This window comes from Microcaecilia unicolor, chromosome 1, assembly GCF_901765095.1.
Source record: "Microcaecilia unicolor chromosome 1, aMicUni1.1, whole genome shotgun sequence".
Classification (NCBI taxonomy): domain Eukaryota; kingdom Metazoa; phylum Chordata; class Amphibia; order Gymnophiona; family Siphonopidae; genus Microcaecilia; species Microcaecilia unicolor.
In genome coordinates this window covers 130,697,018-130,714,616 of record NC_044031.1, presented here as the reverse complement: position 1 = coordinate 130,714,616, position 17,599 = coordinate 130,697,018, and the positions used below count along the sequence as shown (strand labels likewise).

The 17,599-nt window shown below is 46.6% G+C and overlaps 1 protein-coding gene across 4 annotated transcripts in view; it reads right to left on the bottom strand.

Annotated features, from left to right (window-relative positions):
- ANKIB1 (ankyrin repeat and IBR domain containing 1) overlaps positions 1 to 17,599 on the bottom strand; it is a 410,970-nt gene that overhangs the window by 241,347 nt on the left and 152,024 nt on the right. For all 4 annotated transcript variants that reach the window (XM_030200246.1, XM_030200271.1, XM_030200262.1 and 1 more), the window contains exon 5: positions 5,621 to 5,738. In XM_030200246.1, the coding sequence (XP_030056106.1) occupies positions 5,621 to 5,738 (118 nt within the window). The remainder of the gene's footprint in view (positions 1 to 5,620; positions 5,739 to 17,599) is intronic.

Below are 17,599 nucleotides of genomic sequence, written 5' to 3'. Positions count from 1 at the left end.
CAAAATGCAACAGGCACACTCACTTATACCACATTATATACTTTTGTTGTCCCTCACATTTCTTGTCAGTCGCTATAGTTTACATATTTTTCAGCAGCATTTTGATTTTTTATCCCAACCTCTCCTCCAATCCTCATAGTTCCTCTAGCCTTCGAGCCAGTAGTTTCAATCCAACCTCCCACCCCCAGCACCTTTCCTACAAACCCTCCACCCATCTGCCCTCCTCCCTATAATCCCACTTCTCCATTGTAAGAACTATCACTAATCCCCATACATACTAAATCTCCCAAAACAATCATACATAGATAATAGAGCAAGGAAGGGGTGGGGAAAAAAGACTAAGAAACCAAGGTCTCCTCCAGCCCCTGCCCCCCCTCAAACCAAACACCACCGCTCAAGACACTGGCAAGATGCTCATCCCGGACAACCATCCAAACTTGAAATCCCCTGGAACATGGGGCATGAATTATAACACCTCCCACAGTGATCTTCCATCCTGACAATAAATGAACCCCTGGTCTAGCCCCATAGAATGATCAGCTCCAGACAGCCAAGTTCTGGGTCCCAACACTTTTGCAGGCGGCTGAGGTTCAGGTTGTTCCAGGATGTCCTTCCACTCTAAGTGCCCAAGTCAGTCTCCTCTCCGGACTACGGGCCCTGTTTACCAAGCAGCGTTATAGGTGCATTAACATTTTTAACGTGCATTAACCATGTACATACCTACAATATCCCTATAGGCGCCTACATGGTTAGCGCGCACGCTAAGTGTAGGCGCACTAAAAACACTAACGCGCCTTAGTAAACAGGGCCCTAGGAGGCAACATACTCCCGAGCTCAACAATCTGCACTCCACAGTGTTAAGAAAAATACTGCAATCCCCATGCTGCTTTAGTATGCATTATAGTCATCCACTGCCAATGTGAGTCCAGTATACCATGTGAGAACATATAGGAACAACCTCTCAATAAGATCCGCAACCAGCAGAAGAAAGGAGGTATTGATGCCCCTCTACAAGTCGTTGGTGAGGCCCCACTTGGGAGTATTGCGTTCAGTTTTGGAGGCTGTATCTTGAAAAAGATGTAAAAAGAGTGGAAGCGGTGAAAAGAAAAGCTACAAAAATGGTATGGGATTTGCATTGCAAACTGTACGAGGAGAAACTTGCAGACCTGAACATGTATACCTTGGAGGAAACAAGAAACAGGGATGACACGATACAAACGTTCAAATATTTGAAAGGCATTAATCTGCAAACAAACCTTTTTCGGAGACGGGAAGGCGGCAGAACTGGAGGACATGAATTGAGGTTGAAGGGGGGCAGACTCAGGAGTAATGTCAGGAAGTATTTTTTCATAGAAAGGGTGGTGGATACATGGAATGCCCTCCCGCGGGAGGTGGTGGAGATGAAAACAGTAATGGAATTCAAACATGCGTGAGATAAACACAAAGGAATCCTGATTAGAAGGAATGGATCCATGGAATCTTAGTGGAGATTGGGTGGCAACGCTGGTAACTGGGAAGCAAAACCAGTGCTGGGCAGACTTCTACGGTCTATGCCCTGATCTTAACTGAATAGATATGGATAGGATGAAGTGTAAATTTTAAGGGGCTTCGACGTCAGCTTCAGAACTTTTTTAGTACAAGAACAGTGATGGGCAGACTTCTATGATCTGTGCCCTGAGAATGGCAAGGACCAATCAAACTCAGGTATACATATAAAGTATCACATACTATGTAAAATGAGCTTATCTTGCTGGGCAGACCAGATGGACCGTATAGGTCTTTATCTGATGTCATTTACTATGTTACTATGTATGTTACTACTGTCTAAAAAAAATGAGTCAGATTGATGTAGTATGTGAAGGAATGCTGGGTACAGCAGAGTAAAACATATTTTTATAAATGGGAACAAAATGGTGCAAAACTACGGTGCCTGGCTGTCACACCCGCACAGTAATCCTGAAAGCATAGAACTCTTACTGTCTTAGGATAAATTTTACCAGCATGTAAGGCCCGAAGGATGGCTGTCTTGTGTGCATAGTTCAAGATTTTCAGAATGACCAACCTAGGGTGCCCGTTGGAAAATTTCTGGGACCCCAGTCTACGTGCCAGTTCAATCTTAAGGGGGTCATAATGTGTGGGTAGTGCTAGTTCCCAGGGATCCAGGCTTCCAAGTAGTCAACAAGCTCCCCTTCCAATACCGACTTCAGCAAGCCTACCAGTCTAAGGTTGCACCTCTTGGAGCGATTCTCCAGATCTTCTAAGTTCTCATGGCAGGCCACCAAAGCCATTTGAAGCTGGGCCTGAGAATCTTCAAGCTTCTGGGTATGGTCCTCCAGCTCGCCCATTCTGAGCTGATATTGGACAAATTCCTAGCTAAGTTCCTCTAGGGTTCCATGAACCTTATCCAATTTCTCTTCCAGAGGTAAAAAGTGTTTATCCATCATTGCTTCCATGACCGTGGCTACTTCTGCTGCTACCTCCATTACCCATGCCGAGCTCGGCAAAGGTCCCGCGGGGCTATATGGGGCTGCCACGGACAGTTTTTGTGGCAATCCTGACAAGAGCCAAATCCTGCACTACACTCACACTACTAGGCAACGTGAAGGAAATCTGATACAATGGGCAGGGGAGGTAAAAACTTTCAAATTTCAGGGCTTTCGGGTCAAAGTGGCAGGAGAAGATGCGATTAGTGTCCTCTCCTCAGCATGGCGTCAGATGAGCTGCATTTCTGTTTTTATTTCTCCCATGTTGTGGTACTGGCTTATGACTTCTTGGGGTTCCTAGTTCAACTTTTGTCATTATATCTCTATTTCTCATTTGTGATCCCTTGTTCTTTGGTGAGGGTCTGTCTGTGTTTTGCATGTGACTGAGGTATGATATTCTATGGGCATGTAGCTTCTGTGTAGAGATCTGTAGCTGTTCTGTTTTACCGGTAGTAGGAGATTTATTGGTGTTCTAGGGCTTAGTGTAATATTTGTAGTGCTGCCTATTTATAGCTAGGGTTCTTGCTGTTTGAATCACAGGAATTAGTACTTCAATTTTACAGCATGCTTGTATGTGTATGTTAGGATTTTTCTTCAGGTTTTGTATTATTTCACAAAGTACTAAGTAGTGGAGAGATTTAGTTTGCTATTTCTCAGTTGACATGAGTATTTGCCCTACATCTGATCTGTGCTTGTTGTTGGGGGGAGGGAATGGATTTTTGTGGCTGCAGATCATGTTTAAATTTAACTCGTAAGAACTGCTATATACTGTGTCAGACCAAGGGTCTGTGAGGGTCATGTATGCAGTGTGTCACATACCTGAGTATGGTTTGTTTGGTATGTCTCAACTGAAAAAAAGTTGAAAACTACAACACTAGAGCCTCAGCAGCATTTAATGTACCTGAATGCAACTCACCTTGAGCTATTACGAAGTCACCAGACCCCTGCCCCCTCTCCATCTTAAATGTACAAAAATACCTCTACGGGTTGCTAGATCCCCCTTCCTTCCCTATTTATTAATGTTCCCCATGGTCACAAGCCCCCTTCCAGACCTCCTTTTATACTGTAAAATGCATAAAACTATCTCTTGCTTACCAACAAAAAAGTTACTAGCAGGGTGATTTATTACCCCTCTCTTCCTACTGGCTATTAAAAAAAGTATGTGCACTAGTTGAGGGACCCCACTTCTGCACTTTTTTCAACAGAGGTAGGAGGAATTCTTAGAAAGTATTCTTATTGCCAGCAGGGAGCCAGGGGCAGAGAAACCCACCAGTAGTGTTTTTTCCCCCTCATATAAAGAGTATGGGGCATCCTGGGAGGAAGGAACATGGATAGATTTAGCATAAGCACTGCCATACTGGAAAAAGACCAATGGTCCATCAAGCCCAGCATCCTGTCTCTGATAGCGGCCAATCCAGGCTTAAAGAACCCGGCAACCCCCCCCCCCCCCCCCCCCCCCCAATAAAAAAAATTGTAGCAGAAGGAAGAAAGAGGCTCTGAACCTCAAAGGAGTGAGCTTTAGTAATATTATGATAGAAACAGAATCAGTAATCTCTGTCAGATGGGAAGTTGGGGAGCAGGGCCGTGACCTTTATTGCCCAGGAGCCCAGATCACTGTCAGTCTGTCCCGGACTGAGAGAAACTTGTCTGACAGACTTTTAGTGTCAAAGATAACAGCCAGGGTATGGCTCGCTTAGAAAATTAAATGGACTATACAGTTTATTTGCTCTGGCATGCAGATATTACAAATTTAAGAGAAACAATTTCATAGAAAAAATATAGAATTTTAGGACTACATTAAAAAAAAAGATAGATAAAAAGTATATAATTTATTTACTAGATTTTATATACAGTACTACCATCCTGACAAAGTCATTCAAAATTGTTCATAAAGTAGTTAAAACAATTATACAATTATAGTACAATAAGAAATTCAAGAAATGAGAGAAAAATAAAAATCAACATAAATCCCCTCCTTCTGTCCTGTCTTCCTCAACCATTGCATTTTCCATTTTTAAACTAGAAATTAAAACCTTTTTGATCCTTTTTTGAAAGTTAATAGTTGAATTAACACCCTCAAATCATCCAGTAAATAATTTCAATTTTCTAGACCCACTATACTAAAAACTTTCTTCTTCTATGCAATTTTCTGTATTTCATCAATGGTCTGCATAATAAAAATGTCCTGGCAATAATTGCAGACTTCTTCATTTAACATACAACGATCCATTAAGAGATTCTCTTGAAAATCAAGGTAAATAAGACCAGAAAATCTCACAGCAATACATTAAGGCAAAGTAATCTTTGTGGAGAGGCAAGTGGTACCTTAAAGACTAATATACCAACATGCCTAAAGAAATGTAGGTGCTATCAGCCTCTATCTATGTTTGCAACTATAGACTAAAATGGTTAGCCTTCTAATGCTGCATTCTTTTTAGTATACAATCATGTATTGGTTAGGGAAGCTGGTGATGGGCTACATCACTGGTTTCAACAAGTATTAAGAGGATTTGATAAAGTACCAGCTACATAATCATAACTGCCTGGATAGTTTCATAATCAGCCATTCTCAATTTCATGTGAAATATATTTGAACAACTTTATGTCAAGGTGTATGGCTGCAAATCATAGATAATATTCCACAACTTAAGCAATCCATTAGTAATTTGAAACCTATCTGCAAGGTGGAAAGACAGGATCTCCAACAGAGATGTCCTTGATAGGTGAAAATAATGCCATCAAAGGTCAGCTAAGGAGGGAGGAGAGGGGGAAAGGAGGGGGCAAAAGAAAAGGGGAAAGGAGGGAAAGCAGATCATGTCGAAGGATAGAGAACACCAGAATTCCCAAAGTAGTGTTCTGTGGTTAGAGAAGCAAGGAAGACAGGGTTCAAATTCCACTTCTCCCACTGATAATTTGACTTTGGATAAATCACTTCACTCTTTACTGCCTCAGGCATAGACAACTTAGACCGAGTTTCATTTGGGCAAGAAAGATTAACTCTGGAAAAGCCACATCATAAATCTCAAAATCCAAATGTACAAAATGGTCTAATTTTCTGTCCATACAGAAAATATTTACCCCTCATTCTAGTACATTTATAATAGCTTTAGCAGAAAAACAAAATATGGTTTAATTACCATGTGCTCGTAGCAAAGCTTCTGCTGTGAAAAGTGGCGCTTGAAGCATATCCGCTGTCTCCACTATTAGCATATCCTTCAGTCTACGTAAATCTTGAGGTCTTAATCCCTCATATGGCTTAAAAAAAAAAAAGGTTAGAATTCTTACTTAAGAGAAGCAATAATTTAATTAATGGCAATATTTATTAAGGTGATGAGATAAAAAGCTTGCAAAACACCTCATTACTATATAAATTGAACAATGCAGCTCGAAGTGAACACCACAAGCTGTGTTATTCCTGGAAAAATAACATTAGCAAAAAGGTCCCAGTCTGCATCTTAAAGGGACCGGCCAATGGATATGAAAGTTCCCCATTCCCTCCTTTCAAAATAACTCCCCCATTTCGCCATAAGTCCTTTCCTAAGCTTCCTGCAGGCTCCCTGGGACCTACCATTAATTTTCTCTGTGGTCTAGCAAGATGTTGGAGCAGGAGCGATCCCCAATCACTCCGAGGTTCAAAATGGCCAAGACAACCCCTAGCAGTAGCCTCATAGTACTACTGCTATGGGACAAGTTGCCATATAAGAGTCTTCTGCCTTATATGGCAGTTTGACCCCTAGTACTATGAGGCTACCACTAGGGGTTGCCTGTGCCATTCTGAACTTAGCACCAGTAGAGACAGCTCCTGCCCTGATCCCACTAGACCCCAGGGATTTTTCAAGGTAGTCATGCGGGGGTCCTATAGGGATGGGCTTTTGGGGAAAAGGGGCATATGTGGATGGAGAATATCAGCAGGAAGGGGGAGCTTTTATATCAATTGTCCAGCGCCTTTAAAATGCAGCCCACAGTATCAATAATGCTGCTTGCAAGGTTGATCACAACAGTGTTACTCAGGTACTGTGAGAGTGACTAACCTGTAGTACCCAGACACCACACTTAGTCACTCCAATGGGAAATTAAGGTATGGTTAAAGTCTGGCTTTTAACATACCTTAATAACTACCCCCCCAAAGTATTTTCTTAGATTTAAAAAAAATCAACTTTGCGTAATTTACTCCTGACAGAATTCTGTGCCAAAAAATTCAAAATTCTGCACAAAACATTTTGACATTCTGCAAGTTTCTTTAACCAATATTTTTGCACCCACAGCTATCCAGTCTTTGTTCCCAGCCCCCTCTCCCTGCACCCACATTTCGTCCATCTTACAACCCCCTTCTCTATTCAGATACCATCCAAATTTATTTTTTCCAGTCCTCCCCTTCCCCCTGCACCACCACAGTTCCGCCTCCCTGTACAGATACCATCCATATTTAATTTTGTCTGCCCTCCCCCTGCCGCACCCACACTTCACTCACCTTACAGCCCCCCTGTTCTCTCTCTTCCTCCCTGTACATAGATACAAATCATCTTTTTACAGCCCCCACCCCCACAGGTCCTACGCAGGAGGAGCTGCAGAGGCACACATCGTGATTATCTCTTAGGGCAGGAAAGAACCCCACTCTTTTCTGCCCACTACCGCCACTCTTGCTGGTACCACCGCTTCTTCAAAATGGCCGAGATTTCCTTCAGCAGCCTCATGAGATTGCTGCGTATAGTCTCGGCGGCCATTTTGAAGAAGCAGTGGTACCAGCAAGAGCAGTGGCAGTGGGCAGAAAAGGGTAGGGCTCTTTCCTGCCCCCAAAGAAGCCACTAGACCACTAGGGTGTGTTAAGGTAGGCCCAGGAAGGGTCCACCAAAGCTTGGGGGATGAAGCAGCCAGCTGGCCTTTACCGCTGTCCCTGTTCCCGCGGTACTGTACAGTACTGCCCTGCGGGAACAGGGACTGCAGTAAAGATTGTGCACGAAAAAAGTAATTTCTGAGTGACTGACAAATTCTGCACTGCTCAGTCATGCAGAATTCTGGCAGGAGTAATAATTTGAGAGAACAGAAAACAGGCAACATGTGGTATGTAGCATACAATACAGAAGAGATAAATTCCTTTTATTCAAGCCCAAACATGAATAATCATAGACCCCACAAAAAAAGATCAGGGTTGATCTTACTAGCTACAGAGTAAGATGTCTTTGGAGATCACTTTAAATTTTATCTAATAAGTAAATACGCCCACAATATGGTTTACAATGCACACCTTGACAACAAACAGTTGGAAAAGAGGGAGTGGAATACAAAAAGTGGGGAGGGGCAGATGAACACAGGCAGGATCAAAAGGAGTAGGCAACAACTCAGGGGTAGAGCTGAACAGACTTCTGATTAGGTGGTCTTCTGATAGACCAGGGGTAGACAACTCCGGTCCTCGAGAGCTGCAGGCAGGTCAGGTTTTCAGGATATCCACAATGAATATGCAGGAGATAGATTTGCATACCATGGAGGCAGTGCTTGCAAATCTATCTCCTGCATATTCATTGAGGATATCTTGAAAACCTGACCTGCCTGTAGCTCTCGAGGACCGGAGTTGCCTACCCCTGTGATAGACCATCCTGTAGCTCTCATTTTAGGTCATACCGAAGAAAGAACAGATGGGAGGGGAGGGGAAATTAAGGTTTAATCTATTTTATGGTTAAATCTTTTTTATTATTATGAACATGTAAAGCTTGCCAGAATACAACCATGGTATGTGGTCTATGAACTCTAATACAACAAGCAACTAGTAGTACTTTCCAAAGTCCAGTATTTCCATTTATTCCCCTCCCTACTCCCCCCCAACAAACCCTCCCTCCCTCCCAATACTACCTCCCTCCCTTCCCTTCCCCCCACACAAGCTGTTTATCTGATGATCAGGTAGAGTCTCTTTCCCAGTCCTTCTAATTTAGAATCTTACTTCTTGCCAAGGGTTGTAACGTGTCCCAGAAGTTCTCCCATGTTCTCTGAAACCTCTTGCCCTCCTCCGTCGACAAATCTTGATAGCTTCTTCTCTCTAATTTCAAAAGTTCAATCATTTGTATTCTCCAGGATCCAATTGTGGGGGCTCTAGTATCTCGCCAATGTTGTAAGATTACTCTTTTTCCCATCAGTATCGCTCTCTGCAGAAAAGCGAGGAAGCCCGGTGGGGCTGGCTTGACATATTTATATTCTCCAAAGAGAATCAAAGGGTGTCTCTGTGTTGTGCGTCCCCAGTATCTCTTGGTCTCTCTCAAAATTTGCGTCCACAGTTGTAAAATATGTTGGCAGTACCAAAACATGTGAGCAAGTCTAGCCAAAGACTGTCCACACCATAGGCAGACTCCATTTCCTCCAAAGCCAGCCCTCTTCGCCCTGTCCGGGGAGATGTATAGTCTTAAAGCAAATTTATATTGCATTTCCCAATATCTAGTAAAAATGGAGGATTTTTGAATCGAAATGATAAAGTTGTGCAATATTTCTTCTGTCACTTCCGTCAACAAATCTCCAGCCCACCGTTGGGCGCTAGTTCGAAAGTCTATATTCTCCGTCGAGTCCTGCAGTGATCTATGGTAGTATTTTAGTGGCACTACTGCTTGTGCCCCTAAGGTCAGGTCTGAGCTCAGGGTGTCTTGAACATCTTCGCTTAGATTCGACCAACCCAGGGATCTGATATAGTGTCTGACCTGAAGGTAGGCGAAGCGGTCTGACTCCTTAAGTTTGAACTCCTTTTGTAGTTCCACAAAGGGTTTGGTCTCGCCTTCCTCGGAGACCAATTGATAAACATATTGAATCCCCAGCTTTCTCCAGTTGCTGAAGGTCTTCGAGGAGGTGCCCTCCGGAAAGTCAGGATTGTGAAGCAAAGGCAAGAAAGGGGTCGCCCTCCAGTCAAAATGGTATCTCTTACACAGCCACTTCCATGCTGCTCTCGCTGTTGTCACTAGTGGATTCTTCCCCAGCCCCCCCGGGAGCGTTCGACCTGATGCATGTAATACCCATCCCAGGTGTGCAGTTGGGGACATTTGCATCTCTAATTGGGTTGCTGAAAAATGGTAGGTTTAATCTATTTTAAATGTCCTAGAGAGTCAATGTGAGCATAAAGGAAACTAGGACTTTTATGATGAAGTATAGGTTACTGTTGCTACAAGGAGCCTCTTGGTTTTAACTTGAATGGCATGTTAATGAATGTGTATGTTGATGTAAAACATCCAAGTCTATTTTAAATGTCCTAGAGAGTCAATGTGAGCATATAGGAAACTAGGACTTTTCTGGTGAAGTACAGGCTACTGTTGCTGCAAGGAGACTCTTGGTTTTAACCTGAATCACATGTTAATGAATGTTTATGTTGATGTAAAATATTCAATTGAAGGATGGTGTGGTAACGTGAACAAAGGTGAGCCCTGGAGCCAGGATAAACCAGAGCTACAAAGTAACATCCTTAAGCCTGTAAAAGTAACTCTGGGGATTTTCCTCAACTTGTACAGACCCCGTCCAGAAGAGTTAAAGAAGCGAGTGCACAGCTGTATCTATACAGGCATCCGCAGTATCTGGTGCCATATAGTCAGTCGCGATAGTGCAATACAGGCAGCCGTGGTATCTGGTGTCAGAGGCACTGCAGCAGCTAGTGCAATACTGGCAGGTGCAATGGCTAGTGTAACATTGTTGGCTGTGGTGGCTGATTGTATCGCAATGATAGAGAGGGTCAAATTGGAGGGGGGGAGGGGTTGCGCTATATGTTAAAGAGGGAATTGAGTCAAAGAAAATAAACATTTCACATGACACAGATACCAGCGTGGAATCATTATTTATTTATTTATTTGTGGCATTTATACCCCGCTCTTTCCCGCTCGATAGCAGGTTCAGTGCGGCTTACAAAGTATCACGGAGATAATACAGGTATGGAAACAATGTATCACAGATATGACATAATTATATAGAGTGGGTTCAGTGCGGCTTACAAAGTATGGTACAAAGTATCACAGAGATGATACAAAGTATGGAACAAAGTGTCGCAGAGATGTCATAATTACATAGAGTAGGACAATAATAAGAGATGTGGGGAAGGGATTGGAGTGTGGGTAATACTAATGGTGTGGAATTATGTTTGAGAATTAGGACAGGTCTTTTGGGTAGGCTTGTTTGAAGAGGTAAGTCTTCAGCAGTTTTCGAAAGGGTAGGTGTTCAGTGGTTTTTCAGATGTGTCGAGGTATGGCGTTTCAGAGTTGACTGCCTATGACAGAGAAGATGGATGCGTAGTAGGTTTTGTATTTGAGGCCTTTGCAGTTAGGAAGATGAAGATTGAGATATGTTCTAGAAGTTCTGGTCTAGTTCCTGGCTGGAAGATCGATCAGGTTGGACATGTAGCTTCGAGATTCGCCATTGAGGATCTTGTGGATCATTGTGTGGGCTTTGAAGTTTATACGTTCCTTGATTGGGAGCCACTGAAGTTTTTCACGAAGTGGTGTTGCGCTTTTGAATCGTGATTTGCCAAAAATGAGTCTAGCTGCTGTGTTTTGGGCGGTTTGGAGTTTTTTTCATGATTTGGGCTTGGCATCCGATGAAGATGCTGTTGCAGTAGTCGGCATGGGTGAGTACTGTGGATTGTACTAGATTGCGGAAAGTTTTCTGTGGAAGGTATGGCTTCATTCTTTTCAGTACCCACATCATGTTGATAGAAATTCCATGTGTGAAGGGAAGGAGTATTCCTGTAGGGTTGTACTACCACCCGCCGGGATAGAATGGACAGACAGATAAGAAAATGTTTACAGAGATTAGGAAAGCTGGCAAACTGGGCAATGCTATAATAAAGCGAGGTTACTAACCTGTAGCAGGTATTCTCCGAGGACAGCACGATTGTGTGATGTCCAACGGCAGCCCCAGGATCGGAAGATCTTCCTAGCAACAAGTTTTGCTAGCCCCCGCGTGTAAATGCGCACCGCGCATGCGTGACCGTCTTCCCGCCTGCAGCGCGAGCGTGCCCCTCAGTCAAATAGAAAGCAAAAGACAAGGGAAGACACAACTCCAAAGGGGAGGAGGGCGGGTTTGTGAGAACAATCAGCCTGCTGTCCTCGGAGAATACCTCCTACAGGTTAGTAACCTCGCTTTCTCCGAGGACAAGCAGGCTGCTTGTTCTCACGATTGGGGTATCCCTAGCCCCCAGGCTCACTCAAAACAACAAACATTGGTCAACTGGGCCTCGCAACGGTGAGGACATAAATGAGATTGACCTAAACAACAAGTAACTGGGAGTGCAGCCTGGAACAGAATAAAAATTGGGCCGGGGGGGGGGGGGGAGGGGAGAGTTGGATTCTAAACCCCAAACAGATTCTGCAGCACCGACTGCCCGAACCGACTGTCGCGTCGGGTATCCTGCTGTAGGCAGTAGTGAGATGTGAATGTGGACAGAAGACCACGTCGCAGCCTTGCAAATCTCTTCAATAGTGGCTGACTTCAAGTGGGCCACTGACGCTGCCATGGCTCGAACACTATGAGCCATGACATGGCCCTCAAGAGTCAGCCCAGCCTGGGAATAAGTGAAGGAAATGCAATCTGCTAGACAATTTGATAAGGTGCGTTTCCCAACAGCCACTCCCCTTCTATTGGGGTCAAAAGAAACAAACAATTGGGCGGACTCTCTGTGTGGGCTTGTCCGCTCCAGATAGAAGGCCAATGCTCGCTTGCAGTCCGATGTGTGCAACTGACGTTCAGCAGGGCGGGTATGAGGATGGGGAAAGAATGTTGGCAAGACAACTGACTGGTTCAGATGGAACTCCGACACCACCTTCGGCAAGAACTTAGGGTGAGTGCGGAGGACTACTCTGTTATGATGAAATTTGGTATAAGGAGCATGAGCTACCAAGGCCTGAAGCTCACTGACTCTGCGAGCTGAAGTGACTGCCACCAAAAAAATGACCTTCCAGGTCAAGTACTTCAGATGGCAAGAATTCAGTGGCTCAAAAGGACGTTTCATCAGCGGGGTGAGAACGACATTGAGATCCCATGACACTGTAGGAGGCTTGACAGGGGGCTTTCACAAAAGCAAACCTCTCATGAAGCAAACAACTAAAGGCTGTCCAGAGATAGGCTTACCCTCTACACGATAATGCAAAGCACTAATTGCGCTAAGATGAACTCTTACAGAGTTGGTCTTGAGACCAGACTCGGACAAGTACAGAAGGTATTCAAGCAGGGTCTGTGTAGGACGAGGGGCTTGCTGTCACACCAGACGGTAAACCTCTTCCATTTGAACGAATAGCACCTCTTCGTGGAATCTTTCCTGGAAGCAAGCAGGACTCGGGAGACACCCTCAGAAAGACCCAAGGAGGCAAAGTCTATGCTCTCAACATCTAGGCCATGAGAGCCAGAGACTGGAGGTTGGGATGCAGAAGCGCCCCCTTGTTCTGAGTGATGAGGGTTGGAAAACACGGTTCTTCGGAGGACAACTCTAGAAGAAGAGGGAACCAGATTTGACGCGGCCAGAAGGGAGTGATCAGAATCATGGTTCCATGATCCTGCTTGAGTTTCAGCAAAGTCTTCCATACCAAGGGTATGGAAGGCTACGCGTACAGGAGACCCTTCCCCCAATGAAGGAGAAAGGCATCCGACGCTAGTCTGCCGTGGGACTGAAGTCTGGAACAGAACTGAGGGACCTTGTGGTTGACCTGAGTGGCAAAAAGATCTACCAAGGGGGTGCCCCACGCTTGAAAGATCTTGCGTACTACTCTCGAGTTGAGAGACCACTCGTGAGGGTGCATTATCCTGCTCAACCTGTTGGCCAGGCTGTTGTTTACGCCTGCCAGATACGTGGCTTAGAGAAACATGCCGTGCTGGCAAGCCCAAAGCCACATCCTGATGGCTTCCTGACACAGGGGGCGAGATCCGGTGCCCCCCTGCTTGTTGATGTAGTACACAGCAACCTGATTGTCTGTCTGAATTTGAATAATTTGATGAGACAGTCGCTCTCTGAAAGCCTTTAGTGCGTTCCAGACCACTCGCAACTCCAGGAGATTGATCTGAAAACCTGTTTCCTGGAGGGACCAACTCCCTTGAGTGTGAAGCCCATCGACATGAGCTCCCCACCCCAGGAGAGACGCATCCGTCATCAGCACTTTTTGCGGCTGAGGAATTTGAAAGGGACGTCCCAGGGTCAAATCTGAGCGAACTGTCCACCAATGAAGGGAGGTGAGAAAACTCGTGGACAGTTGGATCACGTCCTCTAGATTTCCCGCAGCCTGAAACCACTGGGAAGCTAGGGTCCATTGAGCTGATCGCATGTGAAGACGGGCCAAGGGAGTCACATGAACTGTGGAGGCCATGTGGCCGAGCAATCTCAACATCTGCCGAGCTGTGATCTGCTGAGATGCTCGTACTCAGGAAACAAGGGACAGAAGATTGGGGAAGGTAGGCATGAGCAGTCTGGGAGTCTAGCAGAGCTCCTATAAATTCGAGTCTTTGTACTGAAAGAAGATGGGACTTTGGATAATTTATCACAAACCCTATTAGCTCAAGGAGTTGAATAGTCATCTGCATGGACTATAGAGCTCCTGCCTCCGAGGTGTTCTTTACCAGCAAATCGTCGAGATAAGGGAACACATGCACTCCCAGCCTGCGTCGAGACACCGCTACGACTGCCAGGCATTTTGTGAACACCATGGGTGCAGAGGCGAGATCAAATGGTAGCACACAGTACTGAAAATGCTGTGTTCCCAGACGGAATCGAAGATACTGTCTGTGAGCTGGCAGTATCGGGATGTGAGTATAAGCGTCCTTTAAGTCCAGAGAGCATAGCCAATCGGTTTTCTGAATCATGGGAAGAAGGGTGCCCTGGGAAAGAATCCTGAACTTTTCTCTGACCAGATATTTGTTCAGGGCCCTTAGGTCTAGGATGGGATGCATCCCCCCTGTTTTATTTTGCACAAGGAAGTACCTGGAATAGAATCCCTACCCTTCCTGCCCCGGTGGCACGGGCTCGACCGCATTGGCGCTGAGAAGGGCGGAGAGTTCCTCTGCAAGTACCTGCTTGTGCTGGAAGCTGAAGGATTGAGCTCCCGGTGGGCAATTTGGAGGTTTGGAGATCAAACTGAGGGAGTATCCTAGCCGGACTATTTGGAGAACCCACCGGTCGGAGGTTATAAGAGGCCACCTTTGGTGAAAAAACTTTAACCTCCCTCCAACCGGCAGATCGTCCGGCACGGACACTTTTATACCGGCTATGCTCACCTGGAGCCAGTCAAAAGCCCGTCTCTTGCTTTTGCTGGGGAGCTGCAGGGGCCTGTGGAGGCGCACACTGTTGACGAGAACGAGCGCGCTGGGGCTTAGCCTGAGCAGTCTGGCGAAAAGGTGGATTGTACCTATGCCTATTAGAAGCATAAGGAACATTCCTCCTTCCCCCATAAAAACGTCTACCTGAAGAGGTAGATGCTGAAGGCGTCTGGTGGGAGAGCTTGTCGAATGCGGTGTCCCTCTGGTGGAGTTGTTCTACCACCTGTTCGACGTGCTCACCAAAAATGTTATCCCCCCAGCAAGGAGCATCCGCAATCTGCTGCTGGACTCTATTCTCCAGGTCACAGGCACGCAGCCATGAGAGTCTGCGCATCACTATACCTTGAGCAGCGGCCCTGGACGCAACATCAAAAGTATCGTAAACACCCCTGGACAGGAATATTCGACACGCCTTCAGCTGCCTGACCACCTCCTGAAAAGGCTTGGCCTGCTCCGACGGGAGCTTATCGACCAAGTCCGTCAGCTGCCTCACATTGTTCCGCAAGTAGATGCTCGTGTAGAGCTGGTAGGACTGAATCTTGGACATGAGCATAGAATGGTAGGCCTTCCTCCCAAAAGAGTCCAGAGTCCTAGACTCCCGCCCCGGGGGCACTGAGGCGTAATCCCTAGTACTCTTGACTTTCTTGAGAGCCAGATCCACAACTCCAGAATCATGAGGCAACTGGGTCTTCATTAACTCTGGGTCCCCGTGGATCTGATACTGGGACTCAATCTTTTTGGGGATAGTGTGGTTACTTAAGGGTTTCGTCCAGTTCGCCAACAATGTCTGCTTCAGGACATTATGAAGGGGAACAGTGGACGACTCCTTAGGTGGCGAAGGATAGTCCAGGACCTCGAACATCTCAGCCCTGGGCTCATTCTCAGTAGCCACTGGGAAGGGAATGGTCGTAGACATTTCCCGGACAAATGACGAGAAAGACAGACTCTCAGGGGGAGAAAGCTTTCTCTCTGGGGAAGGAGTGGGATCAGAAGGAAGACCACAAGACTCCTCATCAGAGAAATATCTTGGGTCTTCCTCTGCCTCCCACGAGGCCTCACCTTCGGTACTGGACACAAGTTCACGAACTTCAGTCCGAAGCCGAGCCCGTCTCGAAGAGGAGGAACTAGGTCCTCGATGGCGGTGTCGAGAAGAAGACTCCCCCGCCGGCGGCGGGGAGTCAACTTGGGTGGCAGCGGGCGCCGATGCCGCAAGCGGTACCGGCGTTGCAGTGCGCACCACAGGCGGGCAGCCAGCCGCCGCATCTCTCGACAGTACCGGAGGCACAAGCACCCCCGGTACCGGAGCAGAAGAACGCAGCCTTTCCAGGATACTTGGAAGGATGGCCTCGAGGCGCTCGTCCAGAGTGGCTGTTGAGCAAGGCTGTGGGGCCGGTACCGGCGAAGATGTCAGAACCTGTCTGGAGTTAGAAGGCGGTACCGGGCTGTCCGGAGCAGAGCGCATCGACACCTCTTGAATAGAGGGTGAGCGATCCTCTCGGCGTCGACGCTTCTCAGGTGCCGACTCCCTCGGCGTCCTGGAGCTCTCGGTACCGTGATGGGAAGGTGACCGATGCTGACGCTTTTTTGCCTTCGCTCGAAGCACGTCACCGGCACCTCCCGGTACCGACGAGGAAGACGTGGAATCCACACGTCTCCAGGGGGCCGGGTCTGAAGGAGGTCGGTCCCGGGGGACCTGTACTGCAGGAGCCCTCGAGGCAGGTGGAGACCCACTCGATGGCTCACTGCTACCAGCGTGGGACCTCTGGACAGCCATCACCTGCACTCTGGACGTCGATGCACCCTCCAATGCCGACATCGATACTGGCGATGACTTCGGAACCGCTGGCTCCGTCGACGTCAAAGGACCAGACCTGGCTCCGAACAGCAAGTCCCACTGAGCCAATCCCGCCGCCTGGGTCCTCTTTTTGAGCTGAAGACACAGCGTGCAGGCGTTGGGATGATGACCCGCTCCCAAACACTGAAGACACAAAACGTGTCTGTCAGTCAGCGAGATGGTCCGGTTGCACTGCGTGCACTTCTCGAAGCCGTTGGTAGGCTTCGAGGAAATGGGCGGAAAAATCGCGCTAGCGAGGTCAAAGTCCGCAATGATGCCGAAAAAGCACCAAAAAAAAAGGGACAAAACCCGTACGGGCGGCCAAAATGGCTGCTACCAAAAAAGAAAGGAAACTTAGAGGAAAAAAACCTGAAAAACTACAGGGAAACAAACTTTTTTTTTTTAAAAAACAAAGAAAAGACGAGCGAACTCGTCGAGAATACCAACAAACAGCAAAAAAGCGGCAAAAAAAACGTAGCGGGGGCCTCTCTGGGGCACAGACCGACCGTAAAACAGCCGATCCGAGCCGCGGAAAACAAAGAGATTGAGGGGCATGTTCGCGCTGCGGGCAGGAAGACGGTCGCGCATGCGCGGTGCGCATGTACATGCGGGGGTTAGCAAAACTTGTTGCTAGGAAGATCTTCCAATCCTAGGGCTGCCGTCGGACGTCACCCAATCGTGAGAACAAGTAGCCTGCTTGTCCTCAGAGAATGGGTGGTTTCAATTACCTCGATATTGACTGGATAAATGTTACATCAGGGAGTGCCAGGGAGATAAAATTTCTAGATGTAATAAACGACTGCTTCTTGGAGCAGCTGGTCCAGGAACCGATGCGAGGGGGAGCCATTTTGGTTCTCGTCCTTGGTGGCATGCAGGGTATAGTGTGAGAGGTGGCGGTGTTGGGTCCCCTGGGAAACAGTGATCATAACATGATTAAGTTTGAGCTACTATCAAGGTTGAACCCGCAAAAGAAATCTACTGTAGCTGCATTTAATTTTCGAAAGGGCGACTATAATAAAATGAGGAA